This window comes from Leptinotarsa decemlineata, unplaced genomic scaffold (genome assembly GCF_025532065.1).
Source record: "Leptinotarsa decemlineata unplaced genomic scaffold, Ldec_3_MD MMD2_tig00004307_RagTag_RagTag, whole genome shotgun sequence".
Taxonomy (NCBI): Eukaryota; Metazoa; Arthropoda; class Insecta; order Coleoptera; family Chrysomelidae; genus Leptinotarsa; species Leptinotarsa decemlineata.
This window is the reverse complement of record NW_027412606.1, coordinates 377,698-391,705: the sequence shown is the minus strand read 5'-3', so window position 1 is coordinate 391,705 and position 14,008 is coordinate 377,698. Positions and strand designations below refer to the sequence as shown.

At 34.9% G+C, this 14,008-nt stretch overlaps 1 protein-coding gene across 1 annotated transcript in view; it reads left to right on the top strand.

Annotated features, from left to right (window-relative positions):
- LOC111513840 (uncharacterized) overlaps nt 1-13,588 on the top strand; it is a 33,656-nt gene extending 20,068 nt beyond the window's left edge. Inside the window, exon 2 of the mRNA XM_074178718.1 lies at nt 12,315-13,588. Within this exon, the coding sequence (XP_074034819.1) occupies nt 12,315-13,475 (1,161 nt within the window). The 3' untranslated portion in view covers nt 13,476-13,588. The remainder of the gene's footprint in view (nt 1-12,314) is intronic.
- The last annotated feature ends 420 nt before the right edge of the window (nt 13,589-14,008 follow it).

Genomic DNA, 14,008 nt, shown 5'->3' with positions numbered 1-14,008 from the left:
GAGACAACTAGTTTCAAAGTGGATAGAATGCATCTTATTTAACACATTGAATGTTATTATTATACAAAAACGTTACAGTCTAGAACAGGGGTCTCCAAACTTTGAAGCCTTCGGGCCATAATGATTTTTTCAGTTTGTTCCAAGGGCCAATGTCTGCCCTTAACTATATTTCTAGACTAAGATGATCTCAAAGTGCGTGACCTAAGCAAACTAACGCTCTTTTTGCATTTCAATTATTATTGTGTATTGTGACACTTAACGACATCTAGTGGCGAGTAGTGGTACAATGTACTATCTTTTTCAGCTACCCGCTAGGCAGCATTAGGCGTAATTGAATATTTGGAATTACCGCGTTGGTTCGAGAAAGTTCTGGTTTTAGCTAGTGTATTCCGATCACCTCGAGATGGCAGTAATAATTGCATATAAAATGGCTAGCGGCGCAACTGCGAGTTAGTCTGCGTAGGAAAGGCGAAGGTTTACCTTGCAAGTAAATAAAACCGAGTAATTATCATTCTGTGTTTTCTTCTTCAACTTATCACAGCAATAGTAACAACAATTAGGTAATCATTGGCTGTCGCGGACAGATTGATGACAGTAAATCATTGGCTGTCGCGGCCCGGATTGATGACACTGGCGGGCCGGATTTGGCCCGCGGGCCGTAGTTTGGAGACCCCTGGTCTAGAAGATCGTTATTGAAATATCACTGAGCAAATGTGGAATCACGAGGCTAAAAAGAGAAATATAACTGCGCGTCCCCTGCGTAGTGATGTATATTGAATTTTTCACAAACAGATGAAAATGACAGATACACAAGCTCAAAAACAAAGGCCCAAGGTTAGATCCTTGTGTCACTTCCATTGATACCGATACAACTCCATCCACAACAACGATTCATCAGATAGTTTCTTAAGAGTGACACTGCTTTCCGAGAGAAACGAAAGTAAACAAGTTTGTCACACAATATCTCGTGGTCTAGAGTGTCAAAGGCTTAGCTATAACCCAGAAGTACCAAACAAGTCAAATTCTCATCATCTGCAGCTTTAAAAATATCGGTAATTGACAGACCAGCTGTGGTGATACTATGATAAGGTCTAAATCCCGATTGAACAGATGTTATGATATGGTTTTCATTGACATAATTATTATCCTGATTTTTTCCAAAAAAAAGCGTCGCTTTGACGTTGACTGCAATCCAGATTTGCCTAAAAGGGGCATAACTGGTGACGAATCATGCATATACAGGGTGTTTCAAATTCGAACCTCTCCATTGGGATCTCGGAAGTTATGAGAGATACGAAGATGGTTGAATTGGGGCTAAGTTTCGCATTTACCTGTCTAACAATATGCCGCTGAGTATATCCGGAAATATCCGGAATGAACAGAAATTTCGGAAAATGCCACATTGCCACTTTTTCTCTGCTACATAATGGTGTTTTCAGACGAATGTCACTAGTTCGGACTTCCATTGTCTACTATAAAAAATTATATGAAATCCCTGAAACAACTAAAAAAGAAGAATTGAAAATGAATAGCTGAAAATAACAATTATATTAACCAAAATAAACCTGAAATGAAATAATAGTGAAATAAAATACAAGTAAAAATAGAACAATTGAATAAATAAAAATAAAGAAATGAAAAAAGAAAGAAAATAAAAATAAAAAGTGGAGAAATTCCAAGTCACGTTAGTTCACGACGTTTCGATTGTTAGTATCTACAATCGTCTTCGGGTGATGACTGGACTGATTCCTCCGAGAGATGACTATTTATAGGTCGTTCGAGTACTTTCACTTATCCCCGCTTTCCATTTTCCGCTTCACTGGTTCCGTGGGAGATGACCGTTTTGGCGGGAGTTGGCCATTTTTCGCTTGATGATGGATTTCCATATGTTGCGTATTTCTACGCTGGCTTGGCTGAATACGTTATTGGACAACATGTATGCGGCTTCCTTGAATTTTCTCCTAAACCAATGTTCCTCTCTGTGTAAGATCTCTGCTTGGGACCACTCGATGTTGTGTTGATGGGTTCAAACATGGTCTGCTATTCCTGATTTGCTGGTTTCCCCTCGCTGTGTGTGTTTCTTGTGCTCGGCAATGCGAACATTCAATGGCCTCTTAGTTTCACCAATATAGGATTTTCCGCACTCACAGGGTATCCGGTAAATGCAATTCTTGGAATCGCAGTCCGCGTTTGGTGGCCTGGTTTTCGTGAGGCTGCTACGGATAGTGTTACCGGATCTGAAGCAGGTTCTGAATGTTGTACTTGGAACCAATTCTGCTCATCCTCTCCGATAATCCTCTGATGTAGGGAAGTGCAAGCACTGGTTGTGACGGCTTCTCTTCCTTGCGAGGCTCCTGCTGTCTTCTAGCCAAAGTCTTTTCTACCATCGCTTTGGAGTAGCCATTCCGTTGAAGATCATTTTTGATGATGTCTAGTTCCTTCTCGAGACCTTCCTTCGTATTACAGAGCCCAAAAGCACGGTCTAATAGAGTCTTGATGATTCCTCTTTTAGTCGATTGATGGTGGTTAGATTCGTGGTTCAGATACTGTCCCGTATGAGTGGGTTTTCGGTATACAGATGTTTCCCACTTAGTGTCGGTCCTCTTCACCAAAACGTTTAGTCTTCCAGCCACCATCATCAACTTTATTTTTTGCCATGGGCGCTACATTGGATTCTTTCTGTTTTGAATAGAACCAGATTTTACCTTTTCAATGATGTATCAGAAGTTATCATTATTTTTCAAAAAATTGGAGATATTTAAAAAAATGAATTCTTATCATAATAGGTTTTGACTTTGATGTTTCTAAATTTGACTTTCAATTTGTTACCATTTTGATATTGTACAAGTCATTGAATTTTTGGCGAAAAATGGCTTTCACGAATGAAGAAAAAAGAGATGCATATTTTTTGAAAGTAATGAAAATTCACCTTATTTTCTGAACAGACAGCCTATAATATCAATCCTAAGTACCTAACGAACTTCGAAACATTATAATGAAAAAAAAACTCTATACAGGGAGATGCGAAATGAATTCAACAAAAATATAAAGTCTTCACCAGCAACTATACACATGAGCAACATCAATTACCTAAACAAACATTAATTTCGTCGTCCACACGGTCTTGACAGTCTAGAAACCCTGTCCAAGACCATCTGTCATGCTACGCGAATTTGGACTTGATAAATTGATAAATGTGAGACAAATTTCTGGGATTTCCTTATTGAGTAAGACGTGAGGCGGTCTATTCAAGCGATTATACGAATATCAGGGATAATGGCAATAAGATAGCTCCGAATAAAGCCATTTGGAGATTGCCAAGACTAAGCAATTAAATCAACGGTGTTTGCTCGTGCGAGTGAAGCGATGCCTTATTTCGCAAGAAGGGGTTGAGACAGACGGTTGAGAACTTCATTGTTCGTATTTTGGGTGTAAGATATTATCCACATAGTTTGCTGAAATGAATATGTCCTCTGCAAGGAGTTTGGAAAAGAGTAGACATCTTTCGTTAATCAGCATACAATATTGAATTCATTATAATAATATTGACTCATTTGGTGTTGTAGCTTGCAGATACAACTACCCCTGAAAATTATCTGAATTCGTAGCTTCAGATTGAATGCGCAAAATTCTTAGTGATAGTAACTGCATAACACATTATTCTGTTCATGTGAAAGTAGTTGTTCCAAGAGATAGAATCCAGTTTGTATCTGAAATGTACTTCTTTGCCTGATCTACACATCAGTTCCAGTTTATTTGGAACTTAATTGCTTTCTTTTTTCAAAAACTACACCTCATGATTTGATTTCCACAAACTTTATTTGAAAAATACATCACAACATGTTTCACTATCACAGTAGCTTTCTCAAGTAATTTGAACACTTCAACTTGTTCTTACATTAATATTTATATACTACAGGTAACCATAATTGAGACTACCTCAAAAAAATTACCTCTACCTGAGGAATCTGTTCAATTATGATCAGCTGAAGCATATTACCTCACATCTACATCAATAATAATTCTTTCCCGGTTTTTAAGAAAACAAAATCAATAATGGTGATCTATTTAAATCTAGTTGGTCATTCATTAGAATGTTTGAAATTTTAAGTTTATTAATTTCCACTGCTTCCAAATGATTCAGTTTCAAACCTTCATTTCCTGTGTGAAATTTCGAAGTCTTAGTTAAAGATATGACTTTCTTTTAGAGATCATATGAATATGTTGAATTCGTTTTCTTATTTACATAGCTCGTATGAGTTGCAGTCCCCGTAGTTCAGGTTTCCTTTCAGTGGAAGAGCTTCATGAAGCAAGAGCCTCTGACGAAAGCAAGAAACTCTTTGGAAGGTTCGAAATAGATGAACATTTCAATCTAGCAGACCACTATTATAATATTCATGCAGTCATTGTTCATTGTGGTTCTGGCGTTGAATCTGACCATTATTACGCATTGGTCAAAGACGAAACGGACTGATTCGTCTGGCGATGTATTGAATCTATTGGAGCCCCTGGAGACACCCTACATTTTGTTTTATGAGAGACAGGACCTTGGCAGATCAAGATCTTCAGATGATGTGGTGCTGCAGGTTTTTCCCAGGTTTTCCTGCAGCTGAAAAAGCAAATGCGCCACTGGAATCGATGAAGTCGCCCCGGAGCGCCAATCAATTTTCATTGTTTTTTTTATTTTTATCGTTGTTGTCTTCAAAATAGAACTATGCTCGTATGATGTTCCCGGATGTGATTCCTAAATGTCCTGCCAGTTTGACCAATATATACCTTAGAGCACGTTCCATACTTTAATTTATATACTCTTGATTTCTCGAATTCGGATGTTTTGTCTATATTATTTTTAACTAACTTTCCCAACGTATCACTTGTTCTATATGTAATTTATATATCTCGTTTTCTCAAAAATAAAGCCACTTTTTCCGTTGGTTGTCCAAAATACGTTGAAGCTCTATAATTTTGATTATCTACTTTATCAATTAGAAAAATGTCTCGAATCTCTTTTGCGTAGACTTTCTTGGCAAGTATTTTGTTTAGTAATTCGGCTTCAAACCCATTGTTAACCGCAATTTGCTTGATTATATTATCAAGAAATTTACAATAGCTCAGACAAAGTTCACACAGATTGAGTTGTAGAAATTATCATTATATAAAGAGAAAACAGATTTAAACATTTATAGTGCAGTCATCTTAGTAAGTTCACCTCGGAGTTTGAGAGACCCAGCTATGAACTCATATGAACTTGTATTTTGACATTCTAAAAGTTGTCTGGAATCCTTCGTATGATAGGTTGTATGCGACTATTGAAATCCAAGGCCACAAAATAGATTTTTGTAAGTATCTTGTTTCCTATGGGTTTTTCGCTATTTGTGTTTAATGTTTTTAAAACGCTTAATAGAGGATTGTTGAAAGCGTTAATTCGTCAGTAAGAAAATCAACAAACTCCACTGAGTTTGTTTTGCTAATGCACGTCTTTCACACAATATCAAAGAGTATTGAGGGACTTGTTTGAGAAGTTGAGGAGTGTGCGATGAAGAGAAAGTTTACTCACTTCTCCTGAAAAGAAGGACGATAAATAGAACGTATGAAACAAATAAATTTCGTAAGACACCAAACTTAATAAACTTATATAAAGTATTTTTCATGTGTTCTTTAAGGAGACGGTATCTGTTTAAACAATAGTTTAGAAACTTGAGGAATGAGCAATGACAAGTTCAATGTGTTTCCATTTCACAATAAAAATAAAAGTTGAGGAGTTTTGACTTGAGGGATGTTGAGTGAGGATAATCTTGTTTCGTAACAATCTCCCACTTCTCAATTCCTCAACAATAGAGTCGATTGAGATTCCTTCGACACAAAAATGTAAAACTGGTTTCGAATGTTGGAAATTCAGAATCCTGTATATAGAAAATTACTCATAAGTAACAATAATAATGAAAAGTCTATCCGCTCAGATTTTGCGAATGATGTTCTATGTGAATTCAGACGTAAAACTTAAAAAGGTTGGAAAAAAAATGCAAAATTTGAGGCTTAGCTCCTGATAAATGCAATCGATTGACAGTTGTCCAGCACATATATTTGATTTTTGTTTTGAATGCTGAAAACATAAACCTGCATATAGGAAAATGATCTTATTACTAATGCAAACAGATCGACGAACAATATCTCATATAGATTAATATTTCAAATGACGCTACCATCTCTATTATTTTTATACAGCAAAACATATCCTCTTGTTTCACTGGCTAACTTCACTTCTAATTCAATTCATCATTTCCAGCCTCTGGAATGAAAAATGACACAATCACTTTTTAATTATCTAGATTGAAAAATGCACGACGAATTTTAAATCTTAATTGAGCGTAGACAAATTGGCATCTTCAATCCTACTCCCTCGCTTATATTTCCATAAAAAGTAGCTAATTTATTCTGAAGCAAGTTCTCCTCTTTTCATAAGTCATTATTTTGAAATCTCTGATGGAAACAATACAAATTCTCGAGATGGAACTGAGCTGTTCAATTTTTCTGCTTAATTTCTATATAGGAGCAGACAAAAATGATCGGTTGTGATTTAAGGTTGTGATGTTATGATGCGTTGCTGTTGTGATGCATTGTGTTTATGATCGAATAATATTATGACGGACTACGTTATGAAAAAATACGTTATGATGAAGAATATTATGATGGATTCCGTTATGAAACTCTACATTATGTACAATCTTCACGGAAATTTTCTTTTATAGTTCCATTTTATCAAAATCATTTTTATAAGCTGTTAAACAAAAAAGAACGCCAACAATTACTTGATCAGAAATTATTTACGCCTGATTTGCGAATCCCTCCAGTGAAGTTTTCAGAACAAAAAAATAACTTTCTTCATCTCCTGAAGCGCCAACTTGGTTGGTTAAACGCACATCGAGAAGAGAATTGCAGTTCTGGTGCTTGTTTTGAACTTTAACATTTTCTGAAAAAATAATTGACTTATCCAAAAAATGTATATAGTCCTATATGTGAACACGTGGAATTATTAGAGTTATTTGCCGATTGTTCAATCATTTCCTATACAGAAAATTAAAATAAAGCGTAAAAAACCCTGGATAACACCTGGAATTAAAACGTCCTCAAAAAATCTACGGTCCCTTAGTTATATGAGGAAGTTCAGCTTGCATTGAGATTTCCATGCCTACTTTAATAACTACCGTAGAATTTACCGAACTATTCTCAAGCTTGTTGAATCTAGCTATTTCCAAAAATAATTATCGAAGTGTTTAGGGATATTAGGAATAAAAAATCATCTGGATACGATGACATCTCCATGAATATATTTCAGAATCTTCCAAGACTAGCACTTGAAACTCTTGTCGCATTAATTAATCTTTCGTTTCACAACAGTAAATTTCCTTCATTCTTGAAAAAGTCTGTGATAATTCCCTTGCACAAAGGCAGAAACTTAGATGATCCTTCTAACTATCGTCCAATATCACTTATAGCGACCCTAGCGAAAATAATTGAAAAACTAGTGAAAAAAAACTCAATGAATTCCTTATTGCTCATAAAATAATCAAAGAAAATCAATTTGGATTTCAGCCTAAAAAAGAACACCCAAGATGCAATTTTTTCCTTCCTGTATGAAGTATATTCAGATATAAATGCCGGAGATGTAGCTGCAGCAGTATTTTGTGACCTAAAAAAGGCTTTTGACTGTGTAGACCACAAAATACTTTTGCGGAAACTACATTACTACGGCTGTGAGGGACTTACTTTGGATTGGTTCTAATCCTACCTAACTGGGCGCAGTCAAGTCGTAAAACGTGATATAACTTCAAAATATATTAATATAGATTATGGAGTGCCACAAGGATCGGTTTTGGGACCCACTCTTTTTCTTATATATATATATCAATGATTTACTGTGTATAAATACTTCTGAAAAAATTGCCTTATTTGCTGACGACACCACCATTTTATGGCATAGTAAAACTGTTGAAGACTTGAATAATAAGATAAGCAGAGATATTAATGTAATTAAGTCTTGGTGCGACTCGAATCTTCTCTCTTTTAATATAAAAAAACAAATATATTAACTTTCAAATGTACTTTAGAAGATATGCCTCTAGAAAATGAGAAGATTGAAAATAAAGACTGCACAAAATTTTTGGGCCTATATATCGACAGTAAATTGAAGTTTGAAGCACACGTCAACCAATTGAAGAATAAAATCTCCTCAGGGTGCTATGCAATGAGAATTATTTCAAGGGAACTTGGTACTGCCACGGCTATGAACGCATATTATGCATTAATTGAATCTCAACTGAGATGTCATTCCTTTCTGGGGGGTATGTAACTCTAGTCTGCTAGATTCAGTACTTAAACTGCAAAAGAGAGCCATTAGATATGTGTTCAAACTAGGACCGCGCAATTCATGTAGGCAGTCATTTGCAGAAAAAAATATATTGACAGTTGTGGCTAACTTTGTAATGGAAACTGCGTGTCTTATATACAAACATAGGTCAAAATTTGAATATATTTCTTCGTGTCATAGCACTCGCCTAAAATCTACAAATAATTTTAAATTACCATTGCCTTCTTCATCCCTAGTAAAGGACTCCATTTTCTATAACGGTGTTAAAATGTATAATCACTTACCGTCTCATTTTAGAAATAGCTACGATAGTATTGACAGCTTCAGAAAATACACAAAAAAAACTTCTCGCGAGCAGACCCTATTATAGTTTGCAAGAATTTTACAATGACAACTTCCAATGAAATTGTAATTTATTGCGGGTACTGTACATTATATTTTATTATATTGTATATATTATACATTAAATTATAAGTTGTAAAATTGACAAAATGTTCAAATAACATTTTATGATTGATATTTTATTTATTCATTGACACTTATTCTATTGAATAAAATGTATAATTGATAAATGTATATGTTTATATACTGCTTGTTTATATAACAATTTTATTTTTATTTTTTTTATTCTATTTTATTTATATTTTACATAATTGTGTGTATTTTGCCTAAATTTTTTTTCTGTACGTGTATATTCTACTTTGTCAACAAAACAAGAGTTTTTTGGACAATAAAGTATATTTTGATTGATTGATCTAGAAATACGAAAAAGTTCCATACACGTAATTTTGATTGTTATATCTTCGCCTCTGAGCTCAAAAGGCATACGTTGTTGACACGAGTAAAAAGCTATTACACAAAGATCTGAGAGATTACTTATACAGCTACCCGAAGATAAACAGATAATATAGTCTGAGCTGAATTATTTACTGTGCTCTACTGAAAACTTTGTATTTCTCGGTGAAACTTTTGAAAGATGACATTCTCTGTAAGCAAATGCGACTGTTAATTCCGCAGTTCTCTTTGAAATTGATGGTAACTTATTAAAATTTATAATGTGGAAGTTTCGAGTGGCTCTGCCACAATGTCTATTCTTCATATTGAAAGTTCTTTCCCGTTTCTACAGAATAGCCTTGTCAGAATATCAAGGAAAATTACTTATAAAAATGTTTAGGACACCAGCTGCTGGAAAATAATTCCATGAAAATAAAAAAAATAAATAGATAAGTACTTTTTGATCATTCCCATATTGATTTCAATTTAAGAGCCACCGGTAGACCGCTGTTTCAGCCTATTGGGCATCGTCAGTACCGGGCAGGCGGTCCTCGATTGAAGACAAAATGAGAAAAACCAAGAAAGTACTTCATAAAAATGGCTGCGTAAACGCAAGCGAAACATAAGTGGAACCACCTAACAGGCGGACACAAAACATCAATAGATGAAAGACATACAAAAATCTTTACAGCAGAATGAATATAAAGAGCATATAATTCACGTAGCAACACATCGAAAAAAAAAGGAAAACCAGAAGGAAACAAACACAAAGGAAATCAAAGACATCCTGCCATACGTCAGAGAAGCTACAGATAGAGTAGGGAGAATTTTAAAATGACACAACACATAAACAACAAATGAATATTCAATTCAATTCAAAATATACTTTATTGGCTGAATAACGAATACTCATTGACAAATCCTTGTGCCAAATATAAGTAACATATAAATGAAAGCACAAAAGTAGAATCGCTAAAAGTAAGTGATAACATGAACTGAAAACAGACATGTAAATAACAATAATCTAATACAAACGTTCAGGATATAAGAACATGGTCAATAAAATGAAATAAATCAATTTAAACTGAATTGAATCAACTCAATAAATACGGTAGATATTAATAATAATAATAATTGCTTTTATTGACAAAATGCAGTACAGCATATAGTAGATATAAAAAAACAGGCAGTTCTTAAATGATATCTTACATTTTTGTCAAAAGGCATAATTCAGGTTCTGATCTTGTCATTTGAGTAACGCAATCAGAACTTGCTCTTCCATTATTATTATTACAGTTAGTCATACTCAATTAAAATTATCATCGTAGAATTCTGCTAAGCTAAAATAAGGTCTCACGGAAAGCAAGTTTTTCAACTCTTCCTCAAGAGGGCTAAGGACAATAATGGTTTATATAACTTGAGGAAGGAGATTGAACATTTTGAGACCGTTGTAAATAATGGAATCTTTAACTAGGGTCGAAGAAGGCAGCGGTAATTTGAAGCTGAATCTTTGCCTGGTTTGATACATTGGCGCGTCCAAGTTGTTAAACAATACCCAATTTCTGAAGAGAAGGCAGATTGTCTCATATATAAATGAGGAGACCACAGTAAGGATTCTGTTAGAGGCAAAAAGGCCAACAAGGCTTGGCTTTGCATATGCATCGTATTGCACGTTTTTATATTAGTAATACTGATTGAAGGCATGTGGTAGAATACACACCCAAAATCAAATACCATAACGAAGATGGGATTCAAAAAGGGAATGATAAACCATTCTAGCTACAGCAGATCCGAGTTACTCGTAGTAATTTTGTTTAAATGTTAATAGACGATGGGTCACTAAGGTAAATTAAAAATGAAAGTGGGCCCAGTACCAAACCTTGTGGAACGCCGCAAGTAATTTTACCTTCATTTGAGTATGAAGTGGTTTTGACCATCTGGGTGCGATCTGCTAAGTATGACTCAAACCACTTAAGACTTATTCCAGTTATACCGTAGATATCTCTGCTACGTACCTGAGTCTTAATTATCTTAAAATCAATTTCACAATGTTGCCTTATCTACTAGGCAGGTAAATCTGATAACTGAAAATATTATTTCAACCAGCTATATAGTAAAGTATAAGGTATTAGTCCACCATCGTCATTCTTAATATCATTATGTTGACTTATTTCTAAGCTCTCGTAGGCATCTAGATGCTTGTTGTAAACTTGTCTAACTAATCTTAATGAATTAAAGTCTATGAAATAGTTTTGTTGCAAAACATGGTGGGTGATTGCGCTGATTTTTCTGGTCTTCCATATTTTATGTGTGCTATGTGTTCCTTATATCTTACTTCAATAGATCTTTTTGTCTGTCCATAATATTTTGCATCGCAGTCCTTACATTTACTTTCGTAAATTCCAGACTTTTCCGAATTCTGGTCTTTGCTCTTTGGATTTCCTAAAAGGCCCTGTAGTGTATGACTTTTTTCAAATACCCCCTCCTAGTTCCTTGAAAATCTTCGTGAATAGTGGTATGAAACTGAGATATATTTATCTTTTCGTTGTTTCTGAAAGTCGAAATTTCATTCATTCTTAACCTAAACTTTCTTTTCCTTATAATATCTGTAGTATCTGAGGTATATGTAGTGTCTGTGTTAATATCTGTAGTATAATATCTGTAGTATATATCTGTAGTATAATATCTGTAGTGCATGACTTGTTTCAAATACCACCTCCTACTTCCTTGAAAATATTCGTGTATTGGTGGTATGAAACTGAGATATATTTATCTTGGTTCTCGTCGTTTCTGAAAGACGAGATTTCGTTCATTCTTAACCTAAACTTTCTCTTCCTTATAATATCTGTAGTATTTGTAGTAATATGTAGTATCTGTATCTATATCTGTAGTATATGTAGTATCTGTAGTGATATCTGTAGTATATCTGTAGTATAATATCTGTAGTGTACGACTTGTTTCAAATACCAATGGCGAAGCCATTGCTTCGCTTGAACGGTATTTTTTTTCTTCAAGAAGCAGTGCAAAATCAAAATACGAAATTGTTTTGGAAATAACAGAAGTAGGGTCACTATTATCACAATAACTTACAAACTTATGAGTAGAATATCATGAAATTTCAACAGCTATGAGTTACATACCTACGTATATTTAAAATATGTTTTCTTTTCAGATGTCATCCACCAACGAACATCTTCAAGCGACGCCAAAATCGAGAATGTCCCCCCTGGAATTCCGTAACACGGATTTAGTATCCAGATTGTTAGCTGCTACTCCTCCTTATCTTTACAATATGTCATTGTTGCCGAATACATATTTCTTCAGTGAAATGTTGCGATCCCTTGTTCACGCCAAAACTGAAAGAAATGCGCAAATGCAGCCCCCTATAAGGAGGTCTAGGAAAAGAAGTTGGGCATCTTCCCGGTCGGAAGGCTTCATCAAGGCAAACGTGGAACCGAAGTCAGAAGATATGCAGGAAACTTCTGCTGACTGGATGCTGAAAAGTAATAGAAAACCAGAGGAAAACCCGCTGGAACTGACTATTAATAAAACAGAAAATTCTGAAGGTACTTATCAGAATAATTCGAGAAGTGAACCGCACATTAACGAACAGATGTTTCCAAATATACATCCTAGCATAGCTCAAGAGGGAAACATCCAGAATTTGGTTTTACCTCCTCCTCCTCCTATGTGGTATCCTCCTTTATATGCAACTCCTCCGTACGGTATCGATCCTTTACATTTCTTCATAGATCTCAGAGTTTCCGGGCATATCTATGATAGGAAAGATCCTAAAGAGGTTGCACCTCCATTGGATACTTTTTCTCCTGGCAGATCGAAGGAAAAACTCCCCCATACAGAAGTTTCTGAGGTAAAAAATGAAATAGAAACCAAAAGCAGCATATTTAGGCAGCCGAGACACTGTTCCGCGTTCTCTGTTCCCGTTCCAACTGCTAGCAAAAGTTTGGACCCTGTGAATATAAACGATAAAGAAAACAGATCTACGAAATTCGATGTTAAATCAATGGGATTCGATAAAAGCACAAACAAAACTGGTACAACTTACATAATGAGTAATTTAACAACTATTTATAAGAATGTTGGCATGATGAAGGAAGGTAGCAAAGATAATCCACAAGAAAATTTAGATGAAACTGAGGAAGAAAGAGAAAAAAGAGTCAAGGATTTGAGAGCGCTGATTGGTTTGGAACTAGTTGTGGACTATATGAAACACAAACCAACAAAAAGTGATCAAGAATCATTCAGTTCAACGGATGGGGAATCTATTGGGAGTCCTACCCTTGAAGTGGTTGCTTTACAAGACGAAAATTGAAATTATATGTGAAATATGTAACTGAATTGGTAAATTTATTTATATTTATTGATGTATTAGGGTTCACAGTGGGCCAATAGCTTTATTATGTATATACTGTAAAGGAATCGAACTCGGAGACAAAACTAAAAGCAGCCTGACTTCTTCTGCAAACATTTTTGTTCCATTGTTTTTTCTAGAACGCAGTAAAGAACCTAAAGGTTTGAAAAATGTTTAAATACATAATATATGGACCAATGTCTTTTCCACTTTGTTTATGTTCGTAAAATATATGAATGATTTGAAACTATCCTTGAAAAAAATTAATATCACACAGAAATATATTATTGGACACTCGATGGTGATTAGGTACCGTTCTTCAATTTGTGACATATACAGGCCGTTTTTTAACTGGTATCACCATTGCATGCTATCTCGGAAACGATAAAATCTACAAGTTCGGTTGAATTGGACAAAAGCTTTCTATTATAGAGAACTAGAGTAATATCTTATCAGATCGAGGATATCAGTGTTTTTTTCAAATATCGCCGAAA